The following is a 14,946-nucleotide window of genomic DNA, read 5'->3' as shown; positions in this document are numbered from 1 at the left end:
CCTGTGCCTTCGTTGTCGAACTTCGCTAAAAAGAGGCCACGTGACCTAGCGGGAGAGGAAAAGGAAGAGCTCAACAGGGGGAAAGGGGTTCAAGTGACCCCTTTCTCCTTGTGAGAACCTATGTTATACGGGAATCTTGTAGGTTTGGAACACGGTGCATTTTCGGTGGACGAGCCAGATCGGCATCGAATTTATCGGCGACTGATTCCACCCTGCCGCGAAAGAAACAAATATTATGCTGGCAGTTTGCAGCCAACGAACAGTGCCCAGCGATTGAAACGCGACACCAGGAGCGTGGCTGCCGACACTTCTTGCACCAGCAAGAAGTGCCGGCTGCAGCCACGTCAATCGTCAAACCAATCCAACCAATTGTCAAAACGAATGCAGCGCCCGCATCTCCAGTGGTGTGCCTTGCGTCCGATATACGGAGCTTTGGATTTGTGCTTCCGCACATTCCATATCTCAGCTACAACTATGGGAAGACCACGAGTAGTGCGTACTCCTGAGGAAGAAGCTGCCTACTGCGAGCGTCAGCGAGAGTTGGCTCGTCGTCGTAGGGCATACCCCGAGCTGTGTGGCAGAGATGCCGGGTTTAAACGGCAGCGCTCCTAAAGCATGCTCGCCACGCGAAGCACGCAAAAGCAAAAATGAGATGCAACAAAATGCAACAACAAATGGTGCAACAAAACATTTACAATATAGACGTACAGCTTGCGAAGTTTGACTTGCATGGCGTATAACTCGGTGTAACTAACACAGCTTCGCTGTTCGACCATCTTCGCGGAGTGGAAGGGGCGGTGATGTCAGTTATGAATCGTCACGTTAATTTTATTTCATTCGATGCACTTAAGTTTTGGTGTCAATCTACGCATTTCATTAAGTTTTGCTTGCTTTGCGTTGCTGGCTTGCCTTGCTTGCTTGCCCCCTACGGGGTTTGGCCAAGAAGCCGGCGGTTAAAGGGAAGGGAAGAGATAAAAACCTAAACAGAAAAGTAAATTAGCGGGAAGTATAACGTTCATGTTAATTAAGAAATAGGTTTACGTGGCAGATATGGAAATAAATATTTGTAATTATATATAAACATGCTCGTCCTTTTGGTTGGTACTATAGAATCGCACACAAAAGAATCCTTCGTGCGATATCTTCGTCTTTAGGCGGGCCGAAATAAACAAAACGTTGCCTAACACGCGACTAGAATAATGACAAATTTTATAACAACGAAGATCAATATTTAACGTGAGCTCTAGCGTAGTTGATTTCGTTATACATTGTAACTAGCTCATCACTAACTAAATGGGCCGTACGTGCATGCAGGTGATTCACCTATCGATTTCTTTTTTTTTGTGCTCTATGGTAAAACGTACGCCGAGCTCTCAAAACCATAGAAAATGTCATCTCTTAGCGTATACTCTAAAAAAGTTGGAACATAATCTCTTTCTGTGAACTAGTTTAGGTTCCGATGCAGATATAGGGATTATCCATGATGTTGCGACACATTAAGCCACACCGGTTTGGCCTATTTACTAAGGCCCGCACGCACCCTTTGGAGGACCAGCATAGGAAAAAATAAAACAAATGGAACACAGCGCGGCATTTGCCTCCTGCGCGCGCGAGGAGTGGCTTCACTGCAGTGCTAGAACATACCGGCGAACGTATGCGCAACCATGCTCTCTGCGGGAACATATACGGGGACACTAGGCTTTTAGGCCAACCCAGTTTCCTGCTGTCACGTGACCAGTCATGCGTCATGACGTCAGGAGACATGCAACTAATGAGAAATGAAACCGAAACTGGTTCGTAAAGCGCTATTATGGCAAATTGTTTATGATGATCTGAAACTTGCCAAACATTTTGTAGCGTTTTGTGGCCGTGCGTTCATACCGCAAAATCAGTGCAATATTCATAATGCAATGTCAGTGCTTTTGCAAGTACAATGAGTGTTATCCGATATTTGCGCGCTTGCTTAAACAGCGTGTGTGCAAAAGTGAAGTAAAGTTTATTAGATATAGGGACGTCGTACACGTATGTAGAGCAAAGTTGGAGCAAAGTAATTGCGGGGTCGGCGTACTCTCAGCCTCTGCTCGAACAATATTTCCAAAACGCGCACGCCTGCTGCCGACCCTCTGCCCGGACGGCAGAAATTACATAATGGCAAAAAACACACGTAGTCTTCAACTGAACACAGAGTGCAAGACTCAAGTAAACGGGAGCTTTAGTAAAGGAAAGACAACAAACCAATGCATCCGCAGGATGTATTGAAACGATTGAAACTGAAGTGCGATGTCTAAATAGTGCCTCAGCTAAGATGACTTCTAGACGACTGTTCTCCCAATGCTGCGTTTTCACAATAATCACTTTCGGGCTCTGCGTCGTTATTGTGTTTCGTGGGGGTATGTCCGAGAATATAATAGCGTGCACAGCAGACGAACGCATGTTAATTGTTGCTCCACTTTTTTTTTTTTTATTATTCGAGTGCCTCAAATCTGGACAGGCGTAGCATAGAAGTTGGCAACACTGGCGTAAGACACATGGTCGTTCGATCGCGCGCATGTATGGCTACGTCGTGAGGACGTCTTGTAAGCCGCGCATAGCGTTTTCCTCCAGAAGTTGTGAAGCAGCGGTGTAAAGCTATAGTATACATCGTGTGGACGATCTTCGGTCACTTACTTAGCGCGTGAAGCGCGCGTGTGGTTTCGCGTGTGGTTTACGCTCACGAAGACTTGCGTGCATCAGATCTATAGTTCTCAGACGCTCGCAGTGACGATTTTGTTCGCGCTTGCGCTCGCCTGAGCAATGTTCACAAACTTCGACTTCCGTGGCGTGGCACGGGGACCGTGTTCCGTCAGTAACTGCGAGTGCGACGGCTACGCGCGCTCGCAGTCCTCCGAGGTGTGCACTTCGCAGAATGCGACGCTCCAGTGCGGTTGGTGCTGCTACTGCAGCCACCCGCCAGTCTCTCACAGTCGTATTGGTGAGTTGCCCTTTATATAACCTGTTCATTCCAAGAGCTGTTCAGCGTTCTAATTGGTTACTTACTATATGTGCAGGCGCTAAGCTAGGCACTGGATGGATCGAACCACTACAGCGTGTGTGCATAGCTTATAGACAACTCAATTAACTTTTGAAGGAACGGCCGGTAACTAATTTTAAATTGTATTGCACAAATATGTAAGCTGAATTGGCTCATAATTTACGACGGCAGAAAAGAGGTATAGTTCTTGCTTGCATATGGGATCTGTGTGCAATTAACCAACAAAATATTTTTTGTTCATGCCACATGTGCCCACTTTCACATGATTCACAATACCTTTTTTTGATTCATGCTGTTCTTCCACAATTGCGCAATTTCTTAGATGCACAGTTTGCCCAAAGGGCAGCATTTCAAACGGTAATCAATGTCTTAGCAGTCCAACATCTGTGCCTCCTTTTTGTATATCCGCTGGAGATTGAGGTGTATTCAGGAGCACTTTATTGCACCTTTATTGCACTCCAACATCGAATGGATCATTTGCTCTGTCCACATACGGTATGTATGTGGACAGAGCAAATGATCCATTCGATGTTGGAGTTTGAAAAACTATACCTATTCCACATTCACATAAAACTCGGCTCTGGCTTTTACATACATGAGCAACACAGGAATCGCACGTTTTATCAATGTGTTCATTTGCAGCGCTGCTTTATTTGTATAGAAGCCAACTTTTAGGAGCATATTACGCATCCCTATCATTATGGCAAGTTGCTAACTAGCTTTGTTAGCAGCTTCTGAATATGGGTCTAAGGCTGTTCAAATAAACTTTAGGGGCAACAGAAAATTTTAAGACATGCAAGTTGAGTCTGTGAAACCCGCTAAAGCTCACAATTTGGGGCTCCCGAAATAATAATATAAAAAGGAAATCTGCACTCAAGCTGTGATATTGTACCTGCGTAGCATGCAACTGAAGAAGTGATGCTCAGAAGCTAGCTGTCTCCTCATCAGAAAACAATAAGCAATAGACATGGCAATTTGGCTAGGAATATTTCATGGTGTAGTCGACAATAGAGAGTTTTAGAATAGGGGCCCCAATATTTTGGGGCCCCAAAGAGCTTTGCGGGTGTTGGCGTTGGGGCACGCAGGCGTGAAGAGTTTTAGAATAGGGCTTTGCGTTGGCGGATAGCGTCTTGCGCTGACAGCGCCACTACGGAGCTTAAGAGAAGCTATTAGAAATAATGAAGTAAAATATACCGTTTTATGATAGGAATAGTAAGTTTGACTTGCTTGTATGCGCGTTTAATTACAATTTAGAGGTTATTCTTCAAGCAGCAAACAATTAGTTGCGCTTAGTTTTCAGCAACAAACCCAGCTTTACGTGTCTTCACCAGTCAAGCTTAGCCGTGTTAGGCTTATGAGCCGTAAAATCCACACTCGAATTCGGAATCAGCGGCGTCTAATGAATCAATCTTCACAACACACGCTAGTTGACAGAAAGCGATAACCGCAGTCACTTCTCCTAGCTTGCGAACTTTACACGTTACCGCGAATCAAACCCAGTTTGGTGCTAGGTTAGAGCCGTCGCTTCGATGGGTGCCGCCATGTTTGTTGACACAAAGCTTTTGGGACCGCTATTTGGGCTCCCGCTAATCGGTGAAATAGCGTTCCCAACGCAAAACCCAAACGTAGTTTGCGTCTCGCGCATGCGCAGTGGCTTCGACGCTATTTCTTTGGGGCCCCAAAACGTTTGGGGCCCCTATTCTAAAACTCTCTAATAAGGATGTTCTATAGCATCAAGAAGACGAAGTACTGTACTTGAGCCTAATGCAAGCTGACCTCCTTATTCTAGCCAGTGCTTATTTAAGTGTAAATATGCTGTATGTACATTCTCATGTGTGTGACTTTACCATGTAAACATGGTGACTGTGCAGGAATAATCTTACAAAACAATAATGCTAGTCAGCATACTTTTTCATCTCACTACAAGCCGCGAAAACGTGTTATCCCTTGCTCTTCAAGATGTTCTGCTTGACAATGCATGACTTGACTCATCTCAGTTCACTTGGAGCTTCCAGGAACCAGTTTCCAGTGTGTTGTTGCAGTCATTCTTGTTCTGAATTATGTATGTATTTCACTTTAATCTTCCATTTGAAACTTGCTTGCGGTATAGTGTAAAAGTGGGCGACTTGGTTGACCTTTATTTTAATGTCAGTGCAAACTGGGATGGCGAAACAGAGAGGAGGAACACACAGGTCAAGCACTTGTCCTATATGTTTCTCTTCTCTGTGTCACTGTCACATTTATGCTGACGTTATGATGAATTGCTTAGGGTGTGCCATTGAACATAACAGCAAGGGCAAGTGCTCCGGACCTAAACTCTATAAACTGCAGGAATAGCTGGTGCAGTTCTTTTTGTAATGTGTCGACATATAGAGGAAGCAATGTGATGAATCAATTACCATTTAATGGCTACATTGACAATTACTTTAAAGAAGGCATGAGTAAAACAGCATCTTTGCAACACATCAAGTATCAGTAAGTATAAAGAATTGCCCTACCATCAAAAGAGAAACTAATATGGCCTGCAAACAACCAAGACACCCACTGCCCACAAAAGAACATCCTCATTAAAGCCTGCAAAAAAGAGGGGGGGGAAGGGGCCGAATTTAGCGGGTGAAATGTCAAGTTGGCACCTCTGCAACTGAGTGCTGTTAAAGGATGCCGTCATGAAACTGTCTTGGCAGGCGAGTTGTAGGCCTATGTTGCAGTCATTTCCTGTTGAGCATGTATTCCTGTTGCCTTCCTCTTGGATTTTGTAGATATAAAGTGAATTGACCACCTTGTTTTGTAGATGGTTCATAGAATTTGGGGCACTTTTGTTTTTTGGCTGTCTCAATTAGACTTGATACAGGAAACCCCCTTCATCTGTGTACCCTTGGACCTCCTTTCGTATATACATTTGCATATTGTTTTCTGTTATGAAACTAATAAACTTGAATCGCATTCTGATTGACCTAGATGGCATGGACTGTAGTCAGGCGGAGCCTGCTCGCATGAGTTTGGAAGCTGCTCAACCACTATCGTCTCTCCCGTTTTCAATTGATGGTAAGCAGTTGTAGATCACCATCACCCATCTTAGTGCGCATCTCGCAGCCTTACCTAGCTGTTTGAAAAATTTCAGGGGTAGAGAGTCTCCTGGAACAGCCTGTGTCAGGTGATGCACCAGCGGTGGAAGCTGAGAACGTTAAAACAGAGCCAGGAATGGTGTCCAAAGAAATCCTGCAACCACAGCTAGGCCAGGTGGTGGCCTCGAAGAGACGTGCTCAGACCGTAAGCTGCCCGTTGAAGTTCACCTTGAAATAGCTACACCCAATTTTTTTCTGACTTGCTGCGGGCTTGCATTTTCTAAATTTTACATGTCACAAAACTTGGGCATGTCTCCTGTTCTCTTTATTGCATGTACAGTGCGCAGCGATTCAAGCACGTTACTCGAACTGCATGCCAGCTGGCCCTCTCTTTGCACCACCGATGAGTGCTATGTGATCGCTGAGGGCCTGAACATAGTCATGATGCATCACAAAGGCTCTCACTTTCATGTGATATGTAGTACAAAAATGCAACAGCTCGTCATCTCCAGCCTCCATCAGTGCTGGTAAAGGTGACGACAACCACACGTTTTGAGTATAAAATTTAATTCGCTAAGCACTGTGCAAGTCACAGGTTAGAACTTTTATCTCCAAGTACACTGGCGGACAACTTTCTGTGGTAACAAAGGGAAAGCTAGGGAAGCAAAGTGTGCACAAGAAAGAAAGTTCCTGGAAAATGTCCCACATTCTCACTCATGCTATATATATAGTTTAAGCTGGTGCAGAGAAAACATAAACATCTTATTTACAACAGTGAAATGAGACAAAATACCGGGTGCATGAGGTATTTGAGCGATCAGCTTCGTATCGCCACAGATACTGACATCCTCATTTTATCTGCCTAGACGCTTGACTTTGTCTTCCACAACCCCTCTGTCACCAATCTAGCACATCTATATACGGGGTATGAGCTTCCAGCTGGACACAGGAGATGAATCCGTATGCTGTCCTAGTTGCCTTTCACGCTGACCACAGCAACTCTGAGATTGCCACCTTCGTGGATGCTTCCAAGTCCTTTCATTTTGGGGTGAAACAGTTTACGGCCAATTATCACCTAAGACTAAGAGAAATAGGGGAGAAATTAAGTGCTGCCAGTGGTCAGATGCCATTCAGGCGGCTGTTTCTTCAGCAAGTGGAGGCCATGATGAGTGGGAACCATGAAAAGCCAAATCAAATAATTGCAGAGCAGCCTAATTTGGCAAGGCCAACAGCGATGACTTCTGTACCCGATGTCACCAGGTGCTACTCCTAAGTAATTGATTTGCTTGCTCCCACATGGCCTATGCCAATAAAGAGTGGGTGGCCGTGAATGTCTCTGGCCACGTCACCCTCAATGTGGCATCCTTATTCTGAATATAAACCTTTTACGTCGATACATATGTAGGGCGTCACTAAGAGGGAGCGTAACAAACACCCACAGGGTCCTAAAAACTCTGTAAAGGCTTCTACTATAGAAGCAGTACTCAACATCAACACATACTATCTGATCCGAACGTACAGCTGTTATCAAAACAGAATTCTGTCAACAATTGAGCCTCAAAAGGGTTTATACAACACCCTTAGAAAATAGAGGTAAAATAGTGTGAAAATTTTTACATCTTAAATTTTTAATGGATTTTTTTGTTTAAAGTATTGTAAATTATTTGTGAAGTTGTCATTATATCCTTAACTACCTCATGTACCCAGTACACCACTGAGTGTTAAATTTGACTTATCTTTTTTTTCTCTGCCACAATTGGGCATATGCAAAATCATCACTTGTGCAAGCTACTCCGATTCACTATCTGTTCCGAGCTACCTGACAGCATAATGCTGTCAAACTCTGCCTCACTACTTGGCACAATAACACAGGGGCAGAAGCTACACCCCTGTAGCTTTCCCTCCATTGCTACAGAAAGTTGTCGGCAACTATAGTTACAGTATTACAGAAACTAGCATCTTCCTACACCATCTCGCAGCAATGTACTGATTCTCTTAAGGTTATTTTTATTTCTGGGTTTCAGTGGGAATTTGCTGTGACAGATGCTGTGTTTATCATTGTCAGTTGTATTTTGTCGTCTCAGATAATCTGCACCCACTGCTCTCTTTATCTAAGAGTTCATTCACAGCTATACATAGTGAGCTAAGGGGGGGGAAATGGTATATTGAGATGATATATCGGTGAGGACTCATGCCAATGCTGCAAATTTCAGCTATCAGTGACCACATGTGGAAGATAGTCAGCCACATCATCTGGGAATACTGCACACACCCTGAATTTGCTACCACAGCTGTGGGAGGCTGCATGAAGGGGCAGCTGCCGCGGCCATGGTTTAGTTAAGCCACCTAGCCATGGTACCGATGGCTCTCGAGAAAGACATGTAACCGCAGCCACTCAGGCTGTGCGCACTAGCGTGTTCTTAATATTGCTCCACATGTTGCTACATGCAGGCATCAGCTTCTTCACCGGCTCTGTAGGTGACAGTTACATTGCAGCACTTTCTTTGATCAGGCATTTCAAGAACTTTGTAATATGGTAGCACCCTGTTTTTAAATGGCATGCCCAGAACGTGAGAGCATTTCTCTTTTAGATGTGCACAGAGCCTGACAGTATGAAAAAAACAACATTGAGCGACGATATTATGTAGTTTGCTACTGTCATTTGTCTACAGAAGCAAGATTTTGAGCTGTTAACATGTGCTATCTTACGACTCTGGCATTAAAAATGCAACAGTCTATGCCATTCAAAATACTGCAACGTCATGTATTATTAGGTCGTGGTACAGCAGCCATAACTACAGTGCTTTATTGTCTTGTATAAAAATCCAGTACGACATGAGGTCACACTGGATTTAGGCAGCCATTTATACGTACCAGATGCCACACTTTTTTTGTTTTGTTAGCAATCGGTGCAGTGTTGTAACTATCAAATAATATTGTGATAAGTGTCCGCACAGTTATTTTTAGACAAGCATGCTAGTCTATGGCACGTTCTACTGCCGCCTTACCCTCAGTTTATTATTTAGGAGCATCAACTGAAGAACCTAAGCATGTCTAGCGAATGTCTACTTATGAAAAACCTGTCCTGAAGCCATCTTAAGTTAGATATGAGTTAGATATCCATTCTTTAAAGCTGATACTAGCGTAAAAAGGGTGACATGACGAAGAGGGAATGCTAGCGTTTCCTCGTCATTGTGTCGTCTTTTCACCGTGTGTTCATCCCTTTTCGCGCTACCATCAGTTTTAAAGAATGCATCACCAACTAGCCCAGCACCAAGTTTTATTGTTTGTTATCCAGCTTTTAAAGTGTAGCCTTGCTCTGACAGTGCAATGTTATAATAAAAATAATCATGGACCTTCTAGAACCTTTTCAGAAATTGTTATGAGATATCTTTTTAAAAGTTAAGTTTTCTTTAACTCTTAGTAGCCAATCCAATTCGTTTACCAACTTTGTCATGGCTGGTTCTTTCACAAAAGTCTTTTATTGTGCTGCTCTTGTTTATGATAAAAAATAGCTTACTCATTGTTGAAGGCAGTGTCTGTAGCCCTTGAACGTAGCTTGTAATCAATTTCAAAGTCTGTGAGCACCCTCGAATTTGTTCCACAGAAAGTTCTACAAACTGCGTGTTATCTTCCAATGTTGTAGATGTTTGCAGCAGTGCGCTTCTTAAAGGACAAATCAGTTGCTGTGGTCCCAGTGGACTGGATAGATGGAAGCAAGTGCTTGTGGCCACACCTACTGGCGCCTCAAGACATTGCTGAGGCTGCTGAACATGCCGACATCCCAGATTCCTCTTTTATGCGCCGCAACATCCACATCCTTAGAATTGAGTGTACGTATGTTTGGTTTGGTGATTGCAAAGGGGGTGTGGCATTGCTGTTAGATAATACCATATTAGTATTCATTTCCTATCAGATAAGTATGCTGGCTGTGTTGACTTCACTCTTACCACACTGCACTGCAGCCTGAAGTCTGCAGTACTTGTCAAAAGTAGTAATTTTATTGACACACTGCTGATAGCAGTAACTTCAAATTATGCAATTTCTCTTTTTTTGAAGTGGTAATAAGGGATTGTACAGTTTTAGAGTAATTATTAAAACACTGGAAAACCTTTAAGATGAACACAGAGGAGTAGATATGCGTTAATCCACAAGTTCAGCCTAAAGATACACTAAAGGGAAAACAGAAAATCAAATTGGATTGCTAAATTACCACCCTTCTAAAACCTCTTAATGTTTGTTTGATGACAGTGGAGCCAACTTTGTTGCAGAGAAAATGGCAGCTGAAGAGGTTGCCAAGTTCATCTGCAACCCAAGTTGCTTCCAATGCATGGTGTCCTTTACATGAGAAGCCCATTCTTCACCAGCAGTTTCAGAGCTCATGCTCTGCTTAGCACTGCCCCCTGTTTTTAGTCAGAGGGCTTCACACAGGGGGCACCACATTCTTGCAAATAGTGCCAACAATGTTGTGTGTCAGCGTGGCCATGTCGAGTATGCTTGCAGGAAAATACAAGAGCATTTGGCACACTGCATTCAACTTCTCTTGTTAACCATATTTATATGGAGGACGATGTGAATGCGTCAAGCATGTACTTGCAAAAATGACAGACGAACCGCACTCATTTGACGCTGTTGTATTTTTCCTGCAACCCTCACGATGATTTGACCTCGTTTGTTGCTCTGTGCTTGTTGTAAACAAAACCAGATGGTGCAAGAAAGCTGCTGAAGGGTGAAGTTGTGAACATTGACCTGTTTTGTTTAGCTTTTGTGTTGCCAGCCATGCATTTCAAAATGGCATCTTCTAAGTGACGAGTAAATTCTTAGAGTCATGTTGGAAAAAAAACCAAAGCCGGATGATTTGGAGAGCTTAGCTACTTCAAATTAGAACGATCTTGCGATACAGTGCATTGTGTTGAAACATGTAAACGGGAAAAGCCACAACTTGCATTGAAACCTGTCTGTCTGTAGCGAAGCCCACGTATGTTTCAGTCTACAACACTTTTTCTCTTGTAAAATTTGCCTTTCTGCCAAAAAACTTATCACTTGCTCTTGCTTTATATGATAAAAAAGAATAGTTTGCAAAAGGAAAAAAGAAAACGTCTTTATTGCAAGGTGTTGTTGTCTTTTAAAAAAAATTTCACCATCCTTAAAGGGTTAAGCTGTAATGAACATTATTTTCTTTTGTATCACTTGGTTGAGAACAATTCGCCAGTCATATATGAAATATGGTTTACCAATTGTAAATGAAATATGTTACATCAAACGATCTGAACAAGACAGGTTCATGGGATGATGGAGATTTCATGTAGTCAGCAGAGGTCAGACAAGGCATATGTGTCACACGCCAGTGCCAATATTTCAGTTAGAAGGCTTGTTGTCTTCATCCTAACGAAGACAGGTCTCGTTGTCGAAATGTTGGCTCTATTCCCTGAGGCATTCCTTGTTTCACCACTGCTAATCATGTGATCATGGTAGCTGGTAGCTTATTTTCAGAGCGCCAGTGCCTTTCCCATCCCATATGAACATCATTCCTTCACATACGAAGCTTGCATTCTTTGCAGAAGTGGCATTTTGGAGCAGTAGTTTGTCACTGTAGTATTACTTTAGATTAGGTCTGCCTTTGGCGTCCCTTCTAGACTGACAAAGCTAGACAGTCATCAGTAACATGGTGCATGTGTGACTCAGAGAGCTGCCATCATCGTTTTTAATGATGGAGCTAAAGCTGGGTTGAACAGGCATTGCCTAGCCGTAAAGGGCAGCCTAAGTACTGTTAAAATATATAGTCATTGCATTGTGCCTGTATTAATCTGTGGGACCAAAAGCCTACAAATAACAATAAGACTCATAAAGCTAATGACGGTGCAGCAAATGATGAAGCCCCCACAAGGTATTTCGGTGGCTATGGTGATGCTGCTGAGCGCAAGGTTGAGGGTTCAATTCCCGGCCACTGCAGCTATATTCCAATGGGAGTAGAATGCAAAAACTCTTCTAATAGCACTATAGGTGGACTGCATCCGTTTTGGAAGTATCAGATTCCTTTGACTAAAAAAATATGGGTCGAATCTCAAGGCATTGCAGTCCAACGCAGTGTCTCAAAGTGCTAGCTATCACAAGGGAATAATGTGGGAACCTGGCAGGTGAAGCACGCACCAGACGCGTTAAAGAGCAACTTTGGCATGAGAGCAGTATGCGTGCGATCGTGGACTAACAGAGCATTGGGCTGCTGTGATGGAACACAAATTCGATCCCACCATTGGTCATGTATTTCTTCATAGCATCATGAATAAATGAATGAATGCTTTATTTAGACAATACATTGTCTGGGAGGTAGGGGCTAAAGGCAGATCCAACTGCCTGACAAAGGCGCCCCTACCCGTACATTGCTCAGGGGGTGGAACATCATGAAAATACAGTGGAACAATGTAGAAACAAGAAAAAGAACAAAATGTATGCGGGTATGTAAAACGGGGAAAGGCGGACTTTCCCCGTTTTGATTGTGTATCTAACAGAAAAGTCTAGCTGTGTTGAGCATACACAAGCACATCACGGTGTGCATGGACTCGCAGGTTTGTGAGAGGTACAAAGTATATAAACGCCATTTTCACAAATGAGAGTGTGCAAGGTAGCTTGTTAGGCACGTTGGTGCGGCTGCCAAGATGTCACAACCTAAGCATGCTGTCACATACTTAGAGAGTTAACAATGCTAAGTTCTTGCCCAGTATTTCTTTTATTTAGGTTTAGGTGCATAATAGAAAAGCAACCCCAAGTGTTCAAAGTTAATCTTGTGCCCCTAACTGCTGCATTCCTTTTAATCCACGAGTTCATTTTAGACGTTAAACTCCGCAATTTAATTAGATGTTTTGAGTGATGGTACAGAAAATGACAAGCTGAAAGACAAAAATGCATTACATAGCTAATGCAAGCAACTGATATCCTAGACAAGATTAAAGGTTGATGAGCCTGGCACGTCATATGATCAGGTATTACTGGAGATCAGACATTGCTGGTCATTTCTCAATGCAATGAGTGTAAGAGCAAGGGAACTGCCGTCAAGACTGCAAGAGGGTTAGGTGGAGCCAGTCGGTAAGGAAATTTATAGGCCTACAATGGATTCATCTGATGTAGGACAAGAGTGATTTGAGTTTACTGGGAGAGGCCTTCATAACCAAGCAGTGGACAGAAATGCATAGGCTGATGAGGATAATGATTCATGTTGTCGCACTAGTGCATGTGAAGAAGGTTGATAACGTGGGCAAATTGTCAGTGTGTCTACTTCAGACATGCACCTCAACACATCACATTTGCTGTTTGGGGGAACCTATGTGTTTAGTGTTACCCACTGGTTTTCCTGAACAATTGTGCAGCTTCATATGACAAGGCACGCACCTGGTTGGCTGAGCAGGACGCAGACAAGGTTGAAGCATCCACTGACAAAGGTGACGGTACTGACTTTTTATACACTTCCATTATAGCTCTGAAATGAAAGAAAAACGCCATTGCTTGTTTATTATAAATTTGGTTATTCTTTTCTATAACTTTTTTTTTGCCTAGCAACGTGCCAGTGGGAGTTGGGGAGTGGAAAAAGAATTATGCAGTTCCCATGAACTGTGGGAATCGATGTAAGCAAAGCATTCTGTGCTGGTTGCTTTGATTAATGATAAGTAGCAGTGATGTTGATGGTGAAAGCTTACTTCCTTCAATGTTTAGTCTAGCATGAGAGTGGCGAGTTGATGTTAAATGTTACCTTCCGTGCACCATTGCTGTTTGTCTGCGTAGTACACAGAACACACAGGGAGAGGTGTTTGCTTGAGGCGTTGTTGTGTGCCATATTTCATAACCTCTGAGAGGGTTGAGCATTGTCATTGCGTCACATGGGACATCGCATCATAGCAGAAGTACTAAACTTGAATTGGGGCTTTACGTGCCAATACAACAATCAGGTTATAAGGCACGCTGTAGTGGCGGATTCTGGATTAATTTTGACACCATGGTGTTCTTTAACGTGTTCCAATATCTAAGTGCACGTGAGTTTTCTATTTCGCCCCTGTCGAAATGTGGCTGCCGCGGTCGGGACCAAATCCATGACCTTTAGCAATGCCATAGCCGCAAAGCTACTGCGGCGAGCACAGAAGTGTTGATTTGATGGTTGACTGCTTCCGTAGTATCGCCTGGACCCTGCGGTACACTTTAATTCATGCGGCTCTGCTTCTGCACGCCCTGCATAATTTGTTTGGTTGACATATCTGAATGTTTATTTTTCAGAAATAACAGGAACGTACTGTACCGTACCTTGAACTTCAGCTTGTCCAGTTTCCCTGCAATTGCTCTTGTATAGTAGTAGGGCTTCCGTGCCTTCTCACGTCACATTCCCCCCCTTGTATGAAAACTGCTTCTTCTCCCCCCTCCTCTCTAAAATTCTATCTATGTGCCCTCTGTACTCGTACGTTAGCGGAAAGGGAAGCACTGAAATTTCTGCAATGCTTTTGAGATGGGGTTACATATAGTTACAGCTGTCAAGAGGCTAATGTGGCAACACCCAGGGAGCTCCAGAGGGCATTGTGCACATTCGACGCCGTGGGGTCCAAATGAGTTTCTTGCATCACCTTTCCTCTCTGACTTGTTCCTGTCATCTATACACACACTCTGAACCACCTCCCCAACGCGATGTGCCAGACAGCAGCAGCAGCAGCAGTCGGAAACTCGAAGGAAGAGGCAAGAAAATCCTCGCGTTAAAAATTAAAGGGTTTTACATTGTGACCTGTGTGGGGATTTGTCTGTTATAACCATGATTTATGTGCATGCAGTGCAGCTGTATTATGGCAGCACAAGACACGTTGCGCCATAGGTCAG

General features: G+C 43.5%; 1 protein-coding gene across 6 annotated transcripts in view; it reads left to right on the top strand.

Moving 5' to 3' along the window:
- The first annotated feature begins 2,167 nt into the window (after nucleotides 1-2,167).
- Nucleotides 2,168-14,946, top strand: part of LOC126544285 (uncharacterized) — a 61,603-nt gene continuing 48,824 nt past the window's right edge. For 2 of the 6 annotated variants that reach the window (XM_050191547.3, XM_055062518.2), the window contains exons 1-5: nucleotides 2,168-2,971; nucleotides 5,990-6,076; nucleotides 6,153-6,301; nucleotides 9,743-9,929; nucleotides 13,461-13,538. In XM_050191547.3, coding sequence (XP_050047504.1) covers nucleotides 2,794-2,971; nucleotides 5,990-6,076; nucleotides 6,153-6,301; nucleotides 9,743-9,929; nucleotides 13,461-13,538 — 679 coding nt within the window. In that variant the 5' untranslated portion in view covers nucleotides 2,168-2,793. Of the gene's footprint in view, nucleotides 2,972-4,990; nucleotides 5,094-5,989; nucleotides 6,077-6,152; nucleotides 6,302-9,742; nucleotides 9,930-13,460; nucleotides 13,539-14,946 lie in introns of all 6 variants that reach the window. The other 4 variants (XM_055062517.2, XM_050191546.3, XM_050191544.3 and 1 more) reach the window with 4 other exon arrangements.

Source organism: Dermacentor andersoni, chromosome 10 (assembly GCF_023375885.2).
Source record: "Dermacentor andersoni chromosome 10, qqDerAnde1_hic_scaffold, whole genome shotgun sequence".
NCBI lineage: Eukaryota > Metazoa > Arthropoda > Arachnida > Ixodida > Ixodidae > Dermacentor > Dermacentor andersoni.
Note: the sequence above shows the minus strand (reverse complement) of the source record. Positions and strands in the feature narration are given on the sequence as shown.